Genomic DNA, 22,247 nt, shown 5'->3' on the forward strand with positions numbered 1-22,247 from the left:
TAGGAAAAACCCCCTTCGAAAGGCCAGAACCTAGGAAGAAACTTAGAGACCTACCAGGCTATGAGGGGTGGCCAGTCCTCTTCTGGCAGTGCCAGGTGGAGATTACAACAGAACATGGCCAAGATGTTCAAATGTTCATAGATGACCAGCATGGTCAAATAATAGTAATCACAGTGAACTGGTCAGGGTTCCATAGCCGCAGGCAGAACAGTTAATAAATAATAATAATCACAGTAGTTGTCGAGGGTGCAACAGGTCAGCACCTCAGGAGTAAATGTCAGTTGGCTTTTCATAGCCGATCATTCAGAGTATCTCTACCACTCTTGCTGTCTCTAGAGAGTTGAAAACAGCAGGTCTGGGACAGGTAGCACGTCCGGTGAACAGGTCAGGGTTCCATAGCTGCAGGCAGAACAGTTGAAACTGGAGCAGCAGCACGACCAGGTGGACTGGGGAGAGTAAGAAGTCATCAGGCCAGCTAGTCCTGAGGCATAGTCCTAGGGCTCAGGTCCTCCGAGAGAGCGAAAGAAAGAAAGAATTGGAGAGAGCATACTTAAATTCACACAGGACACCGGATAAGACAGGAGAAATACTCCAGCTATAACAGACTGACCCTAACAGACTGACACATAACTACTGCAGCATAAATACTGGAGGCTGAGACAGGAGGGATCGGGAGACACTGTGGTCCCGTCCGACGATACCCCCGGACAATGCCAAACAGGCAGAATATAACCACACACCACTAGAGGGATATCTTCAACCACCAACTTACCATCCTGAGACAAGGCAGAGTATACCCCACGAAGATCTCCGCCATGGCACAACCAATGTGGGAGGCACCAACCCGGACAGGAAGATCACGTCGGTTACACAACCCACTCAAGTTCTTGCCTCAAAGCGAACATAAAAGGTATTTAGCTTGTCTGGTAGGATTGCGTCACTGGGCAGCTCGCGGCTGGGTTTCCCTTTGTAGTCTGTAATAGTTTTCATGTCTTGCCACATCCGATGAGCGTCAGAGCCAATGTAGTAGGTTTCAATCTTAGTCCAGTATTGACGCTTGCCTGTTTGATGGTTCGTCTGAGGGCATAGCGGGATTTCTAATAAGTGTCCAGATTAGTCTCCTGCTCCTTGAAAGTGGAAGCGCTAGCCTTTAGCTCGGCGTGGCTGTTGCCTGTAATCCATGTCTTCTGGTTGGGAAATGTAGGTACGGTCACTGTGGGGACGACGTCGTTGATGCACTTATTGATGAATCTAGTGACTGAGGTGGTATGCTCCTCAATGCCATTGGATGAACCCCGGAACATATTCCAGTCTGTGCTAGCAAAACAGTCCTGTAGTGTAGCAGCCGCATCATTTGACCACCTCTGTATTAAGTGAGTCTGTAGTACTTCCTGCTTTAATTTTAGCTGGTAAGCAGGAATCAGGATGGTAGAATTATGGTCAGATTTGCCAAATGGAGGGCAAGGGAAAGCTTTGTATGCGTCTCTGTGTGTGGAGTAAAAGGTGGTCTAGAGTTTTTTTCCCCTCTGGTTGCACATGTGACATGCTGGTAGAAATGCGGTAAAACGGATTTAAGTTTGCCTGCGTTAAAGTCCCCGGACACTAGGAGCGCCGCTTCTGGATGAGCATTTTCTTGTTTGCTTATGGCCTTAGACCGCACTCAATGAGCTGTATAAGTGCCAGCATCGGTTTGTGGTGGTAAATAGACAGCTACGAATAATATATATGTGAACTCTCTTGGTAGATAGTGTAGTCTACAGCTTATCATGAGGTATTCTACCTCAGGCGAGCAATACCTCGAGACTTCTTTAATATTAGACATCGCACACCAGCAGTTATTGACAAATAGACACATCCCCCCGCCCCTCGTCTCACCAGACGTAGCTGCTCTGTCCTGCCGATGTCACGACCGTCAAAGGGAGTAGACCAAGGTACAGCGTGGCAAGTGTTCATCTTTGTATTTAATTATAAATCAGAACACTACAAACAAAAGAATAAACAATGACAACGACCGTAACGTCTTGCAGGCTTAACAAGCAGTACAAAAATAAGATCCCACAACGACAGGTGGGGAAAGGCTGCCTAAGTATGATTCCTAATCAGAGACAACGATAGACAGCTGCCTCTGATTATGAACCATTCTTGGCTCAAAACAAAGAAATAGACATCATAGAATGCTCACCCCACACCCTGACCTAACCACATAGAGAAACAAACCCTCTCTCTCAGGTCAGGGCGTGACAGCCGAAAAACGGAGAAGCCTGCCAGTTCTATATAATCTGTGTCGTCGTTCAGCCAAGTCTCGGTGAAACATAAGATATTACAGTTTTTAATGTCCCATTGTTAGGATATTATTAATTGTTGAAGGTCCAGTTTGTTTTCAAATGATTACATGTTGGCCAGTAATACCGAGTGTCGTGGTGGTTTACTCACTCGCCGACAAATTCTCACAAGGCACCAAACCTCCGCTCCCTGGATTTCCGTCTTTTCTTCATGCGAATGGTGGGGATGAGGGCCTGGTCTACGGGAAGCAGTATATCCTTCGCGTTGGACTCATTAAAGAAAAAGTATTCGCCCAGTTCGGGGTGAGTAATTGATGTTCTGATGTTCAGAAGCTATTTTCGGTCATAAGAGATGGTAGCAGCAAAATTATGTACGAAATGACTTACAAAAAATGCGAAGAAACCAACAAAATAGCAAAGTTGGTGTGAGCACACACACACACACACACACACACACACACACACACACACACACACACACACACACACACACACACATGTAGATTCCCACACACACACATACACACAGACATGTACACTGAGTGTACAAAACATAAGGAACACCTACCTAATATTGAGTTGCACCCCCCTCAGAACAGCCTCGATTCGTCGAGGCATGGACTCTACAAGGTGGCGAAAGAGTTCCACAGGGATGCTGGCCCAAGTTGACTCCAATGCTTCCCACAGTTGTGTTAAGTTGGCTGGATATACTTTGGGTGGTGGACCATTCTTGATACAGATGGCAAACTGTTCAGTGTGAAAAACCCAGCAGTGTTGCAGTTCATGACACAAACTGGTGCGCCTGGCACCTACTACCATACCCCGTTCAAAGGCACTTCAATCTTTTGTCTGGCCCATTCACCCTCTGAATGGCACACATACACAATCCATGTCTCAATTGTCTCAAGGCTGAAAAATAATTTTTTAACCTGTCTCCTCCCCTTCATCTACACAGATTAAAGTGGATTAAACAAGTGACATCAATAAGGGATCATAGCTTTCCCCCGGATTCACCTGGTCAGTCTATGTCATGGAAAGAGCAGGTGTCCTTAATGTTTTGTATACTCAGTATACCTACACAGGCATACACACGCACTCATACGTTCACGCATTCAACCACACACCACACACGTTATGGTGGGTGTGGGTGTGATACAGTATAGCCAGTTATAAGAGGACCGTTTCTCACAACTGTTTTAGAGGAAGTTACATGTTAGAAGCAAATAATTACATTAAAGGGTCAATCTGTTGTTTCTACATCCATTTTTGTATATTTAAATGTATAATATATACCAATAGATTATTGAAGACTACAGTGCCTTGCAAAAGTATTCACCCCCCTTGGACTTTTTCCTATTTTGTTGTATTACAACCTGTAATTTAAATGTTTTTTTTAAAATTTGGATTTCATGTAATGGACATACACAAAATAGTCCAAACTGGTGTAGTGAAATAAAAAAATAAAAACTGAAAAGTGGTGGGTGCATATGTATTCAACCCCTTTGCTATGAAGCCCCTAAATAAGATCTGGTGCAACCAATTACCTTCAGAAGTCACATAATTAGTTAAATAAAGTCCACCTGTGTGCAATCTAAGTGTCACATGATCTGTCACAGGATCTCAGTATACATTCGCCTGTTCTGAAAGGCCCCAGAGTCTGCAACACAGCTAAGCAAGGGGCACCACCAAGCAAGCGGCCCTATGAAGACCAAGGTCAGGGACAAAGTTGTGGAGAAGTACAGAAGTACAGGGCATTAATCAGAGGCAACAAAAAGACCAAAGATAACCCTGAAGGAGCTGCAAGTGGTCCTATGGAGTATCTGTCCATAGGACCACTTTAAGCCATACACTCCACAGAGCTGGGCTTTACGGAAGAGTGGCCAGAAAAAAATAAGCAAACACGTTTGGTGTTTGCCAAAAGGTATGTGGGAGGCTCCCCAAACATATAGATTAAGGTAGTCTGGTCAGATTAGACAAACATTTAGCTTTTTGGCCATCAAGGAAAACGCTATGTCTGGTGCAAACTCAACACCTCTCATCACCCGAGAACAACATCCCCACAGTGAAGCATGGTGGTGGCAGTATCATGCTGTAGGGATGTTTTTCATCGGCAGGGACTGGGAAACTGGTCAGAATTTAAGGAATGATGGATGGCGCCAAATACGGGGAAATTCTTGAGGGAAACCTGTTTCAGTCTTCCAGAGATTTGAGACTGGGATGGAGGTTCACCTTCCAGGAGGACAATGACCCTAAGCATACTGCTAAAGCAACACTTGAGTGGTTTAAATGGGCTAGGTGGGACGCTTGCGTCCCACCTACGTAACAGCCACTTGCAGCCTGTGGCGCGATTTTCAAAACCTTAAAAATCCTATTACTTCAATTTCTCAAACATATGACTATTTTACAGCTATTTAAAGACAAGACTCTCGTTAATCTAACCACACTGTCCGATTTCAAAAAGGCTTTACAACGAAAGCAAAACATTAGATTATGTCAGCAGAGTACCAAGCCAGAAATAATCAGACACCCATTTTTCAAGCCAGCATATAATGTCACCAAAACCCAGAAGACAGCTAAATGCAGCACTCACCTTTGATGATCTTCATCAGATGACACACCTAGGACATTATGTTATACAATACATGCATGCTTTGTTCAATCAAGTTCATATTTATATCAAAAACCAGCTTTTTACATTAGCATGTGACGTTCAGAACTAGCATACCCCCCGCAAACGTTCACAAAAAGCATAACAATTATTTTAAGAATTATAGATACAGACCTCCTCTATGCACTCGATATGTCCAATTTTAAAATAGCTTTTTGGTGAAAGCACATTTTGCAATATTCTAAGTACATAGCCCAGGCATCACGGGCTCGCTATTTAGACACCTGGCAAGTTTAGCACTCACCATAATCATATTTACTATTATAAAAGTTTGATTACCTTTTGTTGTCTTCGTCAGAATGCACTCCCAGGTCTGCTACTTCAATAACAAATGTTGGTTTGGTCCAAAATAATCCATCGTCATATCCGAATAGCGGCGTTTTGTTCGTGCGTTCCAGACACTATCCGAAATGGTAAAGAAGTGTCGCGCGCATGGCGCAATTCGTGACAATAAAATTCTAAATATTCCATTACCGTACTTCGAAGCGTGTCAACCGCTGTTTAAAATCAATTTTTACGCCATTTTTCTCGTAGAAAAGCGATAATATTCCGACAGGGAATCTCCTTTTCGGCAAACAGAGGAAAAAATCACAAAGGCGGGGGCGGTCGGGTCACGCGCATAAGCCCAGAGTCCCTTGATCGGCCACTTGAGAAAGGCGATAATGTGTTTCAGCCTGGGGCTGGAATGACGACATTCTGTTTTTTCCCGGGCTCTGAGCGCCTATGGAAGACGTGGGAAGTGTCACGTTGGAGCAGAGATCCTTAGTAAAAGATAGAGATGGAAAAGAAGTTCAAGAAATGGTCAGACAGGCCACTTCCTGTAAAGGAATCTCTCAGGTTTTGACCTGCCATTTGAGTTCTGTTATACTCACAGACACCATTCAAACAGTTTTAGAAACTTTAGGGTGTTTTCTATCCATATGTAATAAGTATATGCATATTCTAGTTACTGGGTAGGAGTGGTAACCAGATTAAATCGGGTATGTTTTTTATCCAGCCGTGTCAATACTGCCCCCTAGCCCTAACAGGTTAAGGGGAAACATTTAAATGTCTTGGAATGGCCTAGTCAAAGCCCAGACCTCAATCCAATTGAGAATCTGTGGAATGACTTAAATATTGCTGTACACCAGCGGAACCCATCCAACTTGAAGGAGCTGGAGCAGTTTTGCCTTGAAGAATGGGCAAAAATCCAAGTGGCTAGATGTGCCAAGCTTATAGTGTTATACTCCAAGAGACTTGCAGCTGTAACTGCTGCAAAAGGTGGCTCTGCAAAGTATTGACTTGGGGGGGGGGGGGGGTGAATAGTTATGCACGCTCAAGTTTTCATTTTTTTTGTCTTATTTCTTGTTAGTTTCACAATAAAAAATATTTTGCATCTTCAAAGTGGTAGGCATGTTGTGTAAATCAAATGATACAAACCCTCCAAAGCATCCATTTTAATTCCAGGTTGTAAGGCAACAAAATAGGAAAAATGCCAAGGGGGTTAATTATTTTTCAAGCCACTGTATAATGTATAAATGCCTCATGAACTTAGTTCAACAGTCGTAAAAAAAAAACAGAAGTTTTTTTTAAACTCAGTTGTAATTGTAAACAAACACAGTATAGCCTCGACATGGTTGGTGGTGTCACGTCCTGACCCGTATTTAGGTATTATTTGTATTATATTTGGTCAGGGCGTGGCAGAGGTATGTTTGTTTTGTATGGTGGGTTTTTTTTGTGTGTGGTTTAGAGGGGTGTGTTATTTATGTGTTCCTGGGTTTTGGGTGTATGTTTCTGAATTAGTATGTTCTAGGTTAGTTTTTCTATGTGTAGGTTTGGGTGCTGGACTCTCAATTGGAGGCAGGTGTTTCTAGTTGCCTCTGATTTGGAGTCCTATAAGTAGGTGTGTGTTTGGTTTGTCATTTGTGGGTAGTTACAATATGCACTGCTAAGTATTATTACTTTAGCCTGTGAAACTGTCTGTTGTCGTTCTTGGTTTTTGTGTATGCTTCATTATATCTAATTAAAAGATGAGCATCCACATTCCTGCTGCGTATTGGTCCTCCCTTCAACACGGCAACAATTATGACAGGTGTGCTGACCTGCTTTGTTTATATTTGAACTGCAGATTGCCCCTTTAATACCTCCTAATACACTTAAAACATACATCTATTTGCATATCTAAAGGTAAAATATATATATATCTTTTTTACTGGTACTTGGTATGAGCATTTATTTTGTGCTTTTATGTCAGGTGTTTATGTAAGTATTTGTCAAGGTGTGTGTGTGTGATAGGTAAGAACTAAGAAAACTCTAAGCAAGGGATCTCAGTCTTCACTCTCCTCATTGCTCTGTTCTCGTTTTCTTCAATAGCCTCATTTTCTTCAACAGCCTGGTCATTGATGTAGTCATCCATCTTAACTAACTGTACGATTACCTTTCTAACTGACTCCTATCTACTGTATGATTACCTTTCTAACTGACTCCTAATGGTAATATCTACTGTATGCTGAACTTCACACTTGTGTGTATGTGTAAGTGTGTGCTTGCCTGCATGCTTGTGTACGTACCTGCGTTCGGCGTGCGGTATGTATCTGTGTCCTCTTTTTACATTTTACTCTTGTAGTACTTTTTGTATTACTGTTCTACCCTCTGTGTTCAGGTCACACCATTTTAACGAACCAATCACATTCAAGCATGAAGCTGGTACACCTGCTAGGACATTGCTCCTTTATTACTTTACTTTCAGTGCCTAAGCCTATGGAATGACACGTTCCTAATAAAATCAATTAATACAAGCATTTTACAGAGTACAGTCCCACTGGGCACAGACATAAATTCAACGTCTACTCCACGTTTTTTACATTTAATTTAATCTCCTCTCCTCACCCTCAACTCTATAAGAGGAGGCCCAAGGTCCCTCCCCTTGGATTGTATTCTCCAATGTGTTTTGAGGAGATGAGGAGAGAGGATGTGAGGAGGAATCGAGGAAAGGTGAGTTGAGAAAGAGCCCATAGTCACGTCTGTAATACCAATATTTCTCAGTTGTCACTATCTGGCCTAATTGCAAAGTCAGAAACGCTGCCTATTTCTAAAATGTATCTTCTTCAAATCTGATTGTAAACCTAACCACACTGCTAATCTTATGCCTAACCATATATATAGAGAGAAAGACCTACATGCAATGCTACTGTACATAATAAGCTATTGTTATATCACCCTTTCACAAATCCAGTTAAATTGTAAGTTACATGCTATGTCATTCCATTTATTTACAGGGTCAAGATTCCCATAATTAATCTCAACACAGTCCTCCTCTCCTATGTATACTACAAAAACAGCACCATTATCAGGCTGGTTTTGCCCCCAGTACCTGCAAGGAAAACACAGAGAACCAGACAGTCAGACACTGTGGTAAACATTCTAAGTCATACCCAGATGTTGTTCTACTTAAAATGGTTAGTCATATAACCAGATTATTATCTCTCACCTTGTGGTCAGTGGTGTACCATCCACCCATTTCCAGGTCCCCTCTGTCTCTCTATCAGTCAGACCGATCCAGACACCATTAATATTCCTGTTTAATTCAGTGAGGAATTTCTGTTGTTGAGAAAAATATAGATGTCAATTACATGTGAGTATTAATTATTTACCTGATTCATAAGCGTGTGAATCTCTCTCTCTCTCTCTCTCTCTCTCTCTTTCTCTCTCTCACCTGTTCATTTCTGCTGTTTACGACCACCAGGTCTGCTCCTCTCTCCAGACAGTCCTGTCTGCTCTCCTCCCAGATTTTCCTCTCAGTAGACAGGAAGTAACAGCTGGATCCCGACAGACTCCATCCTTCAGCACACCCCAACACAGTCCTCGTTGGGACCGCCATGTCCCTCTCTTCCACCACTCTTCCGGTACCTACAGTACAGACAGCACACACACAGCGTCCACCATATTGGTTTTAAACTATTCAGATCTGGGCTGCGTCCCAATAATCTCTCCATTCTCCTGAAGTGTGCACTTGTCCACTACATCCCACAAATCTAAAAGCATTGGCTTGGTGTAGGGATGGACACGAGGGAATTCCCATGTACCAGTCATTTCCTTTAAAATCCATGAAGGGAACTGTACAATTGCACACATTTGGAAAAAGGGCAAGATTTCTAGGACAGATTTCCTTCAGGACAGGTTTACCCCTGTTTAACTTTGTTGGAGAAATATATGTTACATGTATTGAACAACACATTCTAACATTGTAATTAACTGAGGGGAGTAGTTAACTGACGGGGTGTAGTTAACTGACGGGCTAAATTCCGATTCACCACCCTTATCCCAACGTGTACACTCCCCCTCATGGATTGAAATGGTGTGAGGAATATGGTGGAAACTCCCTCCAGCCATGCTGGTCCTCCAACTCTTCATCGGAGAAAGAAATAAAGAAAAAGAGAAGCTCCTGGGATGCATCCCAAATGGCACCCTATGTATTTTACAGTACAGTAATGCATTGTACACCATGTTCAGTGACGTACACAAGGCCAAGGGCACGAGTTACAGTAGTCACTCAATTATCTATGGATGATGTCGACATTCTTTTTTTGTGTGTCAACATTATTGACAAACTACTGGTCCCACAAGCTATGTAACATCAAGTCTTGTCTGAATTGTGATCCTTGCTTTGTGAGTATAGAACTATAGTAATATAGTAAAATACATATACAATGCCTTGCAAAAGTATTTACCCCCTTGGCATTTTTCCTATTTTGTTGCACTACAACCTGTACTTCAAATAGATTTTTATTTGGATTTCATGTAATGGACATATACAAAATAGTCCAAATTGGTGAAGTGAAATTTAAAAAGATTACTTGTTTGGGGGGTGAATAGTTATGCACGCTCAAGTTCTGTTTGTTTTGTCTTATTTCTTGTTTGTTTCACAATAAATAATATTTTGCATCTTCAAAGCGGTTTACATGATGTGTAAATCAAATGATACAAACCCCCCAAACATCTATTTTAATTCCAGGTTGTAAGGTGTAAGGCAACAAAATAGGAAAAATGCCAAGGGGGGTGAATACTTTCGCAAGCCACTGTATACCTGCACTATGGGTACTGGTTAAAATGAATGCACTATACATGGAAAAGGGTCCCAAATGGCATCCTATACTCTATGTATTGCACTACTTTTGACCCGAGTCCTGTGGGCCCTGGTCAAAAGTAATGTACTATAAATGGAAGAGCGCTGATATTGTGTAATTTAGGATACTGACTCACTCACAGAAAGCTAGCTTTAGGGAGATGTTGAGAATGACTTGTAGAATACACATCATCCCAAAACACACAGCAGCCAGCTTGTAGAGTCTTGTTCTTCCATCTGCAGAGGAACACACGGACACACATGCACACCATCATTCTACATCACTAATCAATATAATTAAAACAGAACACACATCATCCCACATCACTAACGATTATAATACAAATTCTGACAACCAAACATTTCCATTGCGTCATTGGTTTTCCCCCGATTGAGGGTTGGCAGCAACAGTTTGCTCAAGAGTGCAGTCATCTCAAATGGGATAAACAGGAAGCTAATGTATGAAGAAATTACACAATATAGCTGTAGCGTGATTTACAGGGTCAATCTGCGATTGCTACATCCATTTTTTTTCACTTTTAAATTAATGATATTTACCTATTGATTCCCTGAGGACTGTGAGTTCTCGTTCTCCATAGTCGATGCGAGTAAGACATTTAAGCGTGTTAACTATCGCCCCGTAGCACTCACTTCTGTCATCATGAAGGGCTTTGAGAGGCTAATTAAGGATCAAATCACCTCCACCTTACCTGACATCCTAGACCCACTGGAATTTGCATACCGCCCCAATAGATCCATGGATAATGCAATCGCCATCGCACTGCACACTGCCCTATCCGTTCTGGACAAGAGGAATATCTATGTAATAATGCTGTTCATTGTCTACAGCTCAGCCTTAAACACTATAGTACCCTCCAAGCTCATCATTAAGCTTGGCGCCTTGGGTCTGAACCTTGCTCTGTGCAACTGGGTCCTGGACTTCCTGATCGGCCACCCCCAGTTAGTGAAGCTAAGCAATAACACCTCTACTACGCTGATCCCCAACACATGGGCCCCACAAGGGTGCTTGCTCAGCCCCCTCTTGTACTCCCTGTTCACCCATGACTTTCTCAGCGTGCACATCACTGACAACCTGAAATGGTCCATCCATACAGGTAGTGTGGTGAAGAAGTCACAACAGTGACCGGTGGTAAAGAAATGTGTCTTGGCCCCTAAGAATTTCACAAACTTCTACAGATGCACCATTGAGAGAAACTATATCACCGCCTGATACAGCAATTGCACTGTCCATAATAGAGCAATCTGAAATGGTCCATCCACACAGACAGTGTGGTGAAGAAGGCTCAATGGAAATTCAGCTCGGCCACTAAGACCTTCACAAACTTTTACAGATGCACCATTGAGAGCATCCTGCCGGGCTGTATCACTGCACCGTCTGCAACCGCATCATGTCTTTCCAGAGGGTGGTGAGGTCTGCCCAACGCATCACCTGGGGCACACTGCCTGTCCTCCAGGACATCTGCAGCACGTGGTGTCACAGGAAGTCCAAGAACTTCATCAAAGACCTCATTCACCTGAACCACGGCCTGTTAACCCTGCTATCATCCAGAAGGCAAAGTCAGTACAGGTGCTGGGAGCGAGAGACTGAAACTGTTAAATAGCCATCACTAGCCGGCCTCCACCCAGTACCCTGCCCTGAACTTAGTCACTTTCACCACCCGGATACTCAACCATGCACCTTAGAGCCTGCTGCCCTATGTACATAGACATGGAACACTTGTCACTTTAATAATGGAACACTGGATACTTTAATAATGTTTTCGTACTGTTTTACCCATTTCATATGTATATACTGTATTCTAGTCAAGGCCATCCTATTCAACTATTGCTGTACATATACTATTCTATGCTACGTATTTTTCAGATATACTATATTTTCTATCCACATACTGTCCATAATGTCTATACATCACATCATATATTTATACTCCGGACTCCGACATTACTCGTTCTAATATTTCTATATTTTTTAATTCCATTATTTTACTTTTAGAATTGTACATATTGTTGTGTATTGTTAGATACAGTATTACTGCACTGTTGGAGCTAGGACCACAAGCATTTCACTACACCCTCAATAGCATATGCTAATGTGTATTTGTATGCGACACATATTATATATATATAATTTTGAATAATGTAAATTATTTATGCCTCATGAGCTTAGAACTGTCTAACCCATCAGAACCCAAACTATAAGCTTCTTTTACGATGGAACTGTTAACAATGGATTGTAAACTAACACTTTATAGCCTCAAATGGTTAAAACTATCATTTTGATCTTATGGATGTTCAGTCCTTGCACACATAGCTCTGTCTATGAATTTGAGAGTGGTTACATTTCTCCAGCCCCATCCCTCAGCTGTTTACCAAAAACAGTGGTAGTGTGTCCACTTCATTGTTGTTTTAAAAGGTTATTTAAATTGATCGTATTTAAATAGTTCCAAAGAGTTCCAAATAAATACATTGAATGCATACATTTTAGTGTATGTGACCCCAGCAGGTTTTGAACCCCATGCTCGTACCAACTGAACCATAAAAAAGTGTTGCTTATGTGGTATGTGTGTGTGTCAGTGTGTGTGAGAGAGAGAAATTATTTGTTCTTACCTGAGAGATGGGTCTCAGTCTTTACTCTCCTCGTTGCTCTGTTCTCGTTTTCTCCAATAACCTTGTTTAATTCAATAACCTGTTTATTGACATAGTCGGCCATCTCAACTAACTGCACCGTATTTCATTGATTATCCCAATTAATCAATGAATCAGCTAATTCAGTCTATGATTCTAACTTACTTTTGCTTACAGCATTAACTTACTTATGATTACCTTTCTGACTGAGTAGTAGTTGAGTAGTTGGTCTGATGTGTCTAAGCCTGATCCTTCTCTGTTCTCTGTCTGTGGCCCACAGCAGGTGGCAGGATGTTTCAAGGCTCTAACCACCAATAAGAAGGAGACTATTGAGATGTATCCCAAATGGCACTCTAGTCTCTATACAGGGCACTACACAGGGAAATAGGGTGCCATTTGGGATTGAAGCTTGTAAAGCAGACACTTTTGTGTAACCTCTTCAACCCGCTTGTTCATTCTGTTCCGTGGTTTATTTCTTACTCTTTTTTTTTCTTTTTTTCCTCGATGTTAAGATGTATAGTTCATTATGTATACAACGATATCTCTTTCTCGCTCTCTTTCTCTCTCGATGTTGGTTAGAGAGAGAGAGATAACAGCAGTTGAGACTTTGTATTAACAATGTTGTTTTCTGTCACAACAATAGACATTTATCAATGGGTTTCAATCAGTTAATCATGTTTGGATTGGCATGACTGACTGTTATTGAGGGGATCTGGAAATTGGTGAACAGCACACCACTGACCACAGCTTAAGGAGTAGGACTGATTCTCTGTGTTGTTCATACTCTAGATTCTGAGATAGTGGCCAGTCTACCTCTATTGTTTCTACTGCAGGTATTGGCGGGATGGACTGCCTGATGGTGGTGTAAACTCGAGCTGTGTGTTTATCTCTTATGACTCATCAGGAGAATGGCATGACTATCGGTGTTCCTCTTTAGACAACTGGATATGTGAGAAATAGGCTTCTCATGGGTACTTTCTCTACCCTGCTGTTTATGGAAGCCCTACTGTATATTGATGGTCTGAAGACTGATGTGATTTGGTAGAATGACACTTTAAACTAGACGTTCAACGTAAAAAGCAATTAGTTCTGCTAACTCCATGTTTTTATTTTCTTTCACCTTTAATTAACCAGGTAGGCCAGTTGAGAACAAGTTCTCATTTACAACTGTGACCTGGCCAAGATAAAGCAAAGCAGTGCGACACAAACACCACAGAGAGTTACACATGGAATAAACAAACGTACAGTCAATAACACAGTAGAAAAAAATCTATATACAGTGCGTGCAAAAGAGGTAAGATTAGGGAGGTAAGGCAATAAATAGGCCGTAGTGGCAAAGTAATTACAAATTAGCAATTAAACACTGGAGTGATAGATGTGCAGAAGATGAATGTGGAAGTAGAGATACTGGGGTGCAAAGGAGCAAAAAAACAAAAACAATATGGGGATGAGGTAGTTGGATTGGCTATTTACAGATGGGCTATGTACAGGTGCAATGATCTGTGAGCTGCTCTGACAGCTGATGCTAAAAGTTAGTGAGGGAGACATGAGTCTCCAGCTTCAGTGATTTTTGCAATTCGTTCCAGTCATTGGCAGCAGAGAACTGGAAGGAAAGGCGGCCAAAGGAGGAATTGGCTTTGGGGGTGACCAGTGAAATATACCTGCTGGAGCGCGTGCTATGGGTGAGTGCTGCTATGGTGACCAGTGAGCTGAGATAAGGCGGGGCTTTACATTGCAAAGACTTATAGATGACCTGGAGCCAGTGGGTTTGGCGACGAATATGAAGCGAGGGCCAGCCAATGAGAGCATACAGGTTGCAGTGGTGGGTGGTATATGGGGCCTTGGTGACAAAACTGATGGCACTGTGATAGACTGCATTCAATTTGCTGAGTAGAGTGTTGGAGGCTATTTTGTAAATGACATTGCCAAAGTCAAGGATTGGTTGGATGGTCAGTTTTACGAGGGCATGTTTGGCAGCATGAGTGAAGGATGCTTTGTTGCGAAATAGGAAGCCGATTCTAGATTTAATTTTGGATTGGAGATGCTTAATGTGAGTCTGGAAGGAGAGTTTACAGTCTTACCAGACACCTAGGTATTTGTAGTTGTCCACATATTCTAAGTCAGAATAGTCCAGAGTAGTGATGCTGGACGGGCGGGCAGGTGCAGGCAGCAATCGGTTGAAGAGCATGCATTTAGTTTTACTTGCATTTAAGAGCAGTTGGAGGCCACGAAGGAGAGTTGTATGGCATTGAAGCTCATCTGGAGGTTAGTTATCACAGTGTCCAAAGAAGGGCCAGAAGTATACAAATCTGGACCCCCTATCGTCTGCGTAGAGGTGGATCAGAGAATCACCAGCAGCAAGAGCGACATCAGTGATGTATACAAAGAAAATAGTTGGCCCAAGAATTTAACCCTGTGGCACCCCCATAGAGACTGCCAGAGGTCCGGACAACAGGCCCTTCGATTTGACACACTGCACTCTGTCTGAGAAGTAGTTGGTGAACCAGGCGAGGCAGTCATTTGAGAAACCAAGGCTATTGAGTCTGCCGATAATGTGGTGATTGACAGAGTCGAAAGCCTTGGCCAGGTCGATGAATACAGCTGCACAGTATTGTCTCTTATCGATGGCGGTTATGTTATCGTTTAGGACCATGAGCATGGCTGAGGTGCACCGATGTCCATCTCGGAAACCAGATTGCATAGCGGAGAAGGTACGGTGGGATTCAAAATGGTCGGTGATCTGTTTAACCTCTTACATCTAGATGTTCCGCTAGCGAACACCGCTCCAATATCCAATGATAGAGCGTGGCGCAAATTACAAACTCCTCAAAAATCCCAAAACTTCAATTTTTCAAACATATTACTATTTTACACCATTTTAAAGACAAGACTCTCCTTTATCTAACCACATTGTCCGATTTCAAAAAGGCTTTACAGCGAAAGCAAAACATTAGATTATGTCAGGAGAGTACCCAGCCAGAAATAATCACACACCCATTTTTCAAGCTAGCATATAATGTCACAAAAACCAAAACCACGGCTAAATGCAGCACTAACCTTTGATGATCTTCATCAGATGACACTCCTAGGACATTATGTTATACAATACATGCATGTTTTGTTCAATCAAGTTCATATTTATATCAAAAACCAGCTTTTTACATTAGCATGTGACGTTCAGAACTAGCATACCCACCGAAACTTCCGGTGAATATACTAAATTACTCACGATAAACGTTCACAAAAAACATACATTATTTTAAGAATCATAGATACAGAACTCCTTTATGCAATCGCTATGTCAGATTTTAAAATAGCTTTTCGGTGAAAGCACATTTTGCAATATTCATGGATAGCTATTTTGACACCCACCAAGTTTGGCACTCACCAAACTCAGATTTACTATAAGAAAAATTGGATTACCTTTGCTGTTCTTCATCAGAATGCACTCCCAGGACTTCTACTTTACACCCAAAGTTGTTTTGGTTCCAAATAATCCATAGTTATATCCAAATAGCGGCGTTTTGTTCTTGCATTCACGACACTATCCAAAGGGTGACGCGCCGGCGCATATCGTGACAAAAAAATTCAAAATATTCCATTACCGTACTTCGAAGCATGTCAAACGCTGTTTAAAATCTATTTTTATGCGATTTTTCTCGTAAAATAGCGATAATATTCCGACCAGGAGACGTTGTTTTCGTTCAAAGACTGAAAATGTAAAATGGACTCTTCACGTGCATGCGCGCGCCGTTTCATTGTTCTCAGATCGACCACTATCCAAATGCGCTACTGTTTTTCGCCCAGGGACTGCAGAGTCATCATTCCCAGTTCTGGCGCCTTCTGAGAGCCTATGGGAGCCTTAGAAATTGTCATGTTACAGCAGAGATCCTCTGTTTTCCATAAAGAGGCTATAGAAGGCCTCTTTATGAGGCCTTTTTGAGGAGTTTGTAATTCGCGCCACGCCCTATCATTGGATATTGGAGCGGTGTTCCGCTAGCAGAACATCTAGATGTATGGTCAGAGAGGGCACTTCCTGTATAGAATCTTCAGGTTTTGGCCTGCCATATGAGTTCTGTTATACTCACAGACACCATTCAAACAGTTTTAGAAACTTTAGGGTGTTTTCTATCCAAATCAAACAATTATATGCATATTCTAGTTTCTGGGCAGGAGTAATAACCAGATTAAATCGGGTACGTTTTTTATCCGGCCGTGAAAATACTGCCCCTTATCCTAAACAGGTTAACTTGGCTTTCGAAGACCTTAGAAAGGCAAGGTAGGATAGATATTGGTCTGTAAAAGTTTGGGTCTAGAGTTTCTCCCCCTTTGAAGAGGGGGATGACCGCGGCAACTTTCCGATCTTTGGAGATCTCAGATGATACGAAAGAGAGGTTGAACAGGCTAGCAATAGGGGTTGCAATAATTGCGGCGGATAATTTTAGAAAGAGAGGATCCAGATTGTCTAGCCCAACTGATTTGTAGCGGTCCAGATTTGGCAACATTTTCAGAACATCAGCTATCTGGATTTGGGTGAAGGAGAAATGGGGAGGCTTATGCAAGTTGCTGTGGGGGTTGACCGGGGTAGGGGTAGCCAGGTGGAAAGCATGGCCAGCCGTAAAAAAAATGCTTATTGAATTCTCAATTATCAGTGGTGACAGCGTTTCCTAGCCTCAGTGCAGTGGGCAGCTGGGAGGAGGTGCTCTTATTCTCCATGGACTTTACAGTGTCCCAGAAATTTTTGGAGTTTGTGCTACAGAACCAAGTGCCTGTGTATATTGGTTCCTAACTTCCCTGAAAAGTTGCATATCACGGGGGCTATTTGATGCTAATGCAATACGCCACAGGATGTTTTTGTGCTGGTCAAGGGCAGTCAGATCTAGAGTGAATCAAGGGCTATACCTGTTCCTGGTTCCAAAGTTTTTGAATGGGGCATGCATATTTAAGATAGTGAGGAAAGCACTTTTAAAGAATAACCAGTCATCCTCTACTGACGGAATGAGGTCAATATCCTTCCAGGATACCCGGGCCAGGTCGATTAGAAAGGCTTGCTCACTGAAGTGTTTTAGGGAGCGTTTAAAAATGATGAGGGGTGGTCATTTGACCGCAGACCCATTACAGATGCAGGCAATGATCGCTGAGATCCTGGTCGAAGACAGCAGAGGTGTATTTAGAGTGCAGGTTGGTCAGGATGATATCTATGAAGGTGCCTATGTTTACGGATTTGGGGTTGTACCTGGTAGGTTCATTGATAATTTGTGTGAGATTGAGGGCATCTAGCTTAGATTGTAAAATGGACGGGGTGTTAAGCATGTCCCAGTTTAGGTCACCTAACAGTACGAGCTCTGAAGATAGATGGGGGGCAATCAATTCATATACGATGTCCAGGGCACAGCTGGGGGCTGAAGGTAGTCTATAACAAGTGGCAACGGTGAGAGACTTGTTTCTGGAAAGGTGGATTTTTAGAAGTATAAGCTCTAATTGTTTGGGCACAGACCTGGATAGTATGACAGAACTGCAGGTTATCTCTGCAGTAGATTGCAACTCTGCCCCTTTTGGCAATTCTATATTGTCGGAAAATGTTATAGTTAGGGATGGAAATGTCAGGATTTTTGGTGGCCTTCCTAAGCCAGGATTCAGACACGGCTAGGACATCCGGGTTGGCAGAGTGTGCTAAAGCAGTGAATAAAACAAACTTAGGGAGGAGGCTTCTAATGTTAACACGCATGAAACCAAGGCTTTTACGGTTACAGACGTCCACAAATAAGAGAGCCTGGGGAATGGGAGTGGAGGTAGGCGCTGCAGGGCCTGGATTACCCTCTACATCAGGAGAGGAACAGAGGAGGAGTAGGATAAGGGTACAGCTATAGGCTATTAGAACTGGTCGTCTAGCGCGTTCGGAACAGAGAGTAAAAGGAGCACGTTTCTGGGCGCGGAAGAATAGATTCAAGGCATAATGTACAGACAAGGGTATGGTAGGATGAGACTACAGTGGAGGTAAACCTAGGCTTTGAGTGACAATGAGAGAGGTTTTCTCTCTACAGAAACCATTTAAACCAGGTGAGGTCACTGCATGTGTGCGAGGTGGAACAAAAGGGCTAGCTAAGGCATATTGAGCAGGGCTGGAGGCTCTACAGTGAAATAAGACAATCGCTAACCAAAACAGCAATGGACAAGGCATATTGATATTAGGGAGAGGCATGTGTAGCCAAGTGATCATAGGGACCAGTGAGTAGCTAGGCAAGCTGGAGACACGGTGATTCAGACAGCTAGCGAATAGGACTAAATCAAATAAAACTTTAAATGCTTTTTAATTAAAGTTTGATTTGATGTAGTCCTGTTCTTTAACTTTGATTCTTGGTTGAGATGGAGACATTAATCCAACATATAAATTATTAATTTGTAGACAAACTGGAATTTGTTGACAATTCACTTTCACTCTTTCAATACAGCAAATAGCCTATTAACTTGTTGACAAGTTACAAATAAAATGTTGGATTCACGTCTCCAACTAAACCAAATATAAAAGTTAAAGGATTAAGCCAGTGGCTCAGATGAAACTATCCAAGCATTAGATATCCTTTAGATGTTTATATTTGGTTGTGTTGTCAAGCAAACACAATTCAATCATATTTTTGTAATACAATAAATAGCCTAAAGTTAAGGCTCTTACAAAGTAATGTAATTATTATGTTATTCAACCTTGAAATGAGTAACACATCCATGGCCACATTGAGGTTAGCCTACTGTAACTACAAAAGTACTATGATGTAATCATACTGTAGAAAGCATGCATGCAAAAGTCGCAGGTCTGTGGAGATTTTCACTACAGCATTGATCACTTGCACTATGTACTTTTAACCTTATCAGTCCCGAGACCTCAGCAAACATCGGCTTTTCATTTACCTGACTTTCATTTATCTGCATGTCCAGCCCTTATATTTAGCCTCACAATGAAGTGTTTTACAATTGACATAAACAGTTGCATTCATGAGTTCTTGACAAATGTCAAGAAAATAAAAATAAATTAAGCAAAAATGCTTTAAGTTTCTGTAAATGCTGTGAGTACAAAAATTCTTTGCTCAGTAGGAAATGAATATCCAACCAATCAATGACAATATGTCCTGGGATTTCCTATGTAGAAGAAGCCCTTACATTCTAACGACACTTGTGTAGCTTGTCATAGAGCATAACATGTTACACTGTTACACGTGTTTTTGTGAGTCTCAGCTTTTCATGGATAGCTTTTAATAGTTTGTAGCTCAAACCATTCAGACTCCACTGAAGTTTTTTTTAAAAAGACCAGCCCTGGGCCCCTTCAGGATCCACCCTTGTTTCACAAACACGGTGCTAACTCAGCCCCCATTAATCACACAGACTAATGGTTGGTAACAAAGGAAGCAGATAGACTAATCAAATGGTACAACCCAGAAGTGTGTAGCTCAAACACACAATGTTTAAAGGGGTTATTAGGCCCAAATCAGGCTGGTGCGATAGTGTGACTTATTGGGTTAATGTAATCTCAACTACAATCCAGATCATTTTGTTGAGCAATTAGATGAAGCATAGTGATGACACATTAAGTTGTTGTGTAAATACAACCTATCTGACATTGTATTCCCATTTGAACTTTGTTGTGCTTTTAAATGGTTGAAAGTGCAGTGATAACTAAACAAAAAATGTGACATTGTTTTTCCATTGGATTGATGGTTGTGCCTTTAGATGATTGAAAGCATAGTGATAACACATTTGGAATTAAACAAACTTCTGGCTGTCATTTTGAGTGGGTGAATAAATGTTGAAATCTCATTGATCAATGTCTCAACCAAATATTACCCACATTTCCACATTGAAATGACGTGGTGTGCCCAGTGAGTTGCAGGCAATGGTGCCAGTAGGACACCCAATAACAAATATTTAACTTTCGGGCTTACAGAACACAAAAACACTTTCAGGGATCTGACAGAATACAGGGAATAAAAAAAAGAAATAGGAGAAAAAGAAAAGAGAGAAGAGAAAAAAATCCAAAATTCCCACTGACAGAGAGCTAGTTAAAGCTGGTTGGCATACCACATCACACCCAGCTCTCAGATCCACTGCAGCAGAGAGAGAGATGAGTGACAGAACACAGTATAACAGAGCCCTGCATCTAATTGAGAGGCAAGCAGAGAGGTTGACTAGAGCTCGACGGAGTAATGACATACTGTAACAAAGCAGCACGCTGAGGTGAAGCACTGACGTGAGCCAGACCCAGGTGATGACAGCCAAGTAATGACAGCCAGGTGACTAGTGTATTAGACCTCTGTGTGTTTGGGCTCTGCGCCACCAGAAACTCGAACCAACTTTTTGCTAATCACCCATAACAGCCATGGCCATCCTGGTAAATGCAAATCCAGGACACTCAAATTAGTATGATATGCTATGTTTGGTATGGTTAGATAAGACAGATGCTTACTTAAGGCAAAAACAAAAGTAGGGTGGGTGGGTAGTTGGTCAGGCATATGTAATGTGAATGTCTCCCAAACCAAAGATTGCGAGTTTGAATCTCATCACGGACAACTTTAGCATTTTAGGTAATTAGCAACTTTGCAACTACTTAGCATGTTAGCTAACCCTTTCCCTAACCCTAAACTTAACCCTTGCGTATAAACGCAAACATCTAGCAACTCAAAGGTTTTGAGTTCTGGACCTCATATGGACAACTTCAGCATTTTAGCTAATTTGCAACTTTTCAACAACTTTTTAGCTACTTTCCAACTACTTAGCATGTTAGCGAACCCTTTCCCTAACCTTAACTCTTGCGGATAACGCGAATGTCTAGCAACCCAAAGGTTTTGAGTTCGAATCTCATAAGAACAACTTCAGCATTTTAGCTAATTAGCAACTTTTCAACTACTTTTTAGCTACTTAGCATGTTAGCTAACCCTTCCTCTAATCCTAATCCTTTAACCTAAATCATAAACTTAACCCTAACCTCTAACCATTAGCTAGCGTTAGCCACGCAGTCACCTCCATTGGCTAAAATGTTAAACATATATGTTTTTCAAATTTGTTACATATTGTACGTTTTGCAAATTTGTAACAAATTATCATTTTTGAAATTCGTAACATATCATAGGAAATGATTGATGGACAACCACAAATGAATGCAAACCTTCCTTTCTTATTTCTCATGTATATTTTTTGTTATACACTGAAAAAAAATATATAAACTCAACATGCAACATTTTCAAAGATTTTACTGAGTTACAGTTCATAAGGAAATCAGTAAATTAGATCCTAATTATTTATTTCACATGACTGGTGTGCGTTTTGTTGCCGATCTTACTTTGCTACCTGACGGTTTTTTACTTTTTCATTACCGTATATTTTTACTTTTTCCCTCACTCAACTTTTTTCATTCAACTTTTTCACCCCGGAGGTTTAATCTGGACATGGTTCGTCAGGACTTCAAACAGCCGAAGCTAAGTAACATTAACATGATGCCTTCTAATTGCAGTCGTTGTACTTATAATATACAGGAGAACGATCGCCTTACGGCAAGGAT

At 41.7% G+C, this 22,247-nt stretch overlaps 1 protein-coding gene across 1 annotated transcript; it reads right to left on the reverse strand.

The window, feature by feature from the left end:
* Window positions 1-7,647: 7,647 nt before the first annotated feature.
* Window positions 7,648-12,969, reverse strand: c209d (CD209 antigen-like protein D). Its single transcript, NM_001141046.2, is given in 5 exon segments — window positions 7,648-8,302; window positions 8,420-8,529; window positions 8,645-8,838; window positions 10,196-10,291; window positions 12,683-12,969. Coding segments are annotated over 5 exon segments (666 nt in total). The 5' UTR covers window positions 12,786-12,969; the 3' UTR covers window positions 7,648-8,139.
* Between the last annotated feature and the right edge of the window lie 9,278 nt (window positions 12,970-22,247).

Source organism: Salmo salar, chromosome 22, assembly GCF_965601325.2.
Source record: "Salmo salar chromosome 22, fSalSal1, whole genome shotgun sequence".
In the NCBI taxonomy this organism is placed as follows: Eukaryota; Metazoa; Chordata; class Actinopteri; order Salmoniformes; family Salmonidae; genus Salmo; species Salmo salar.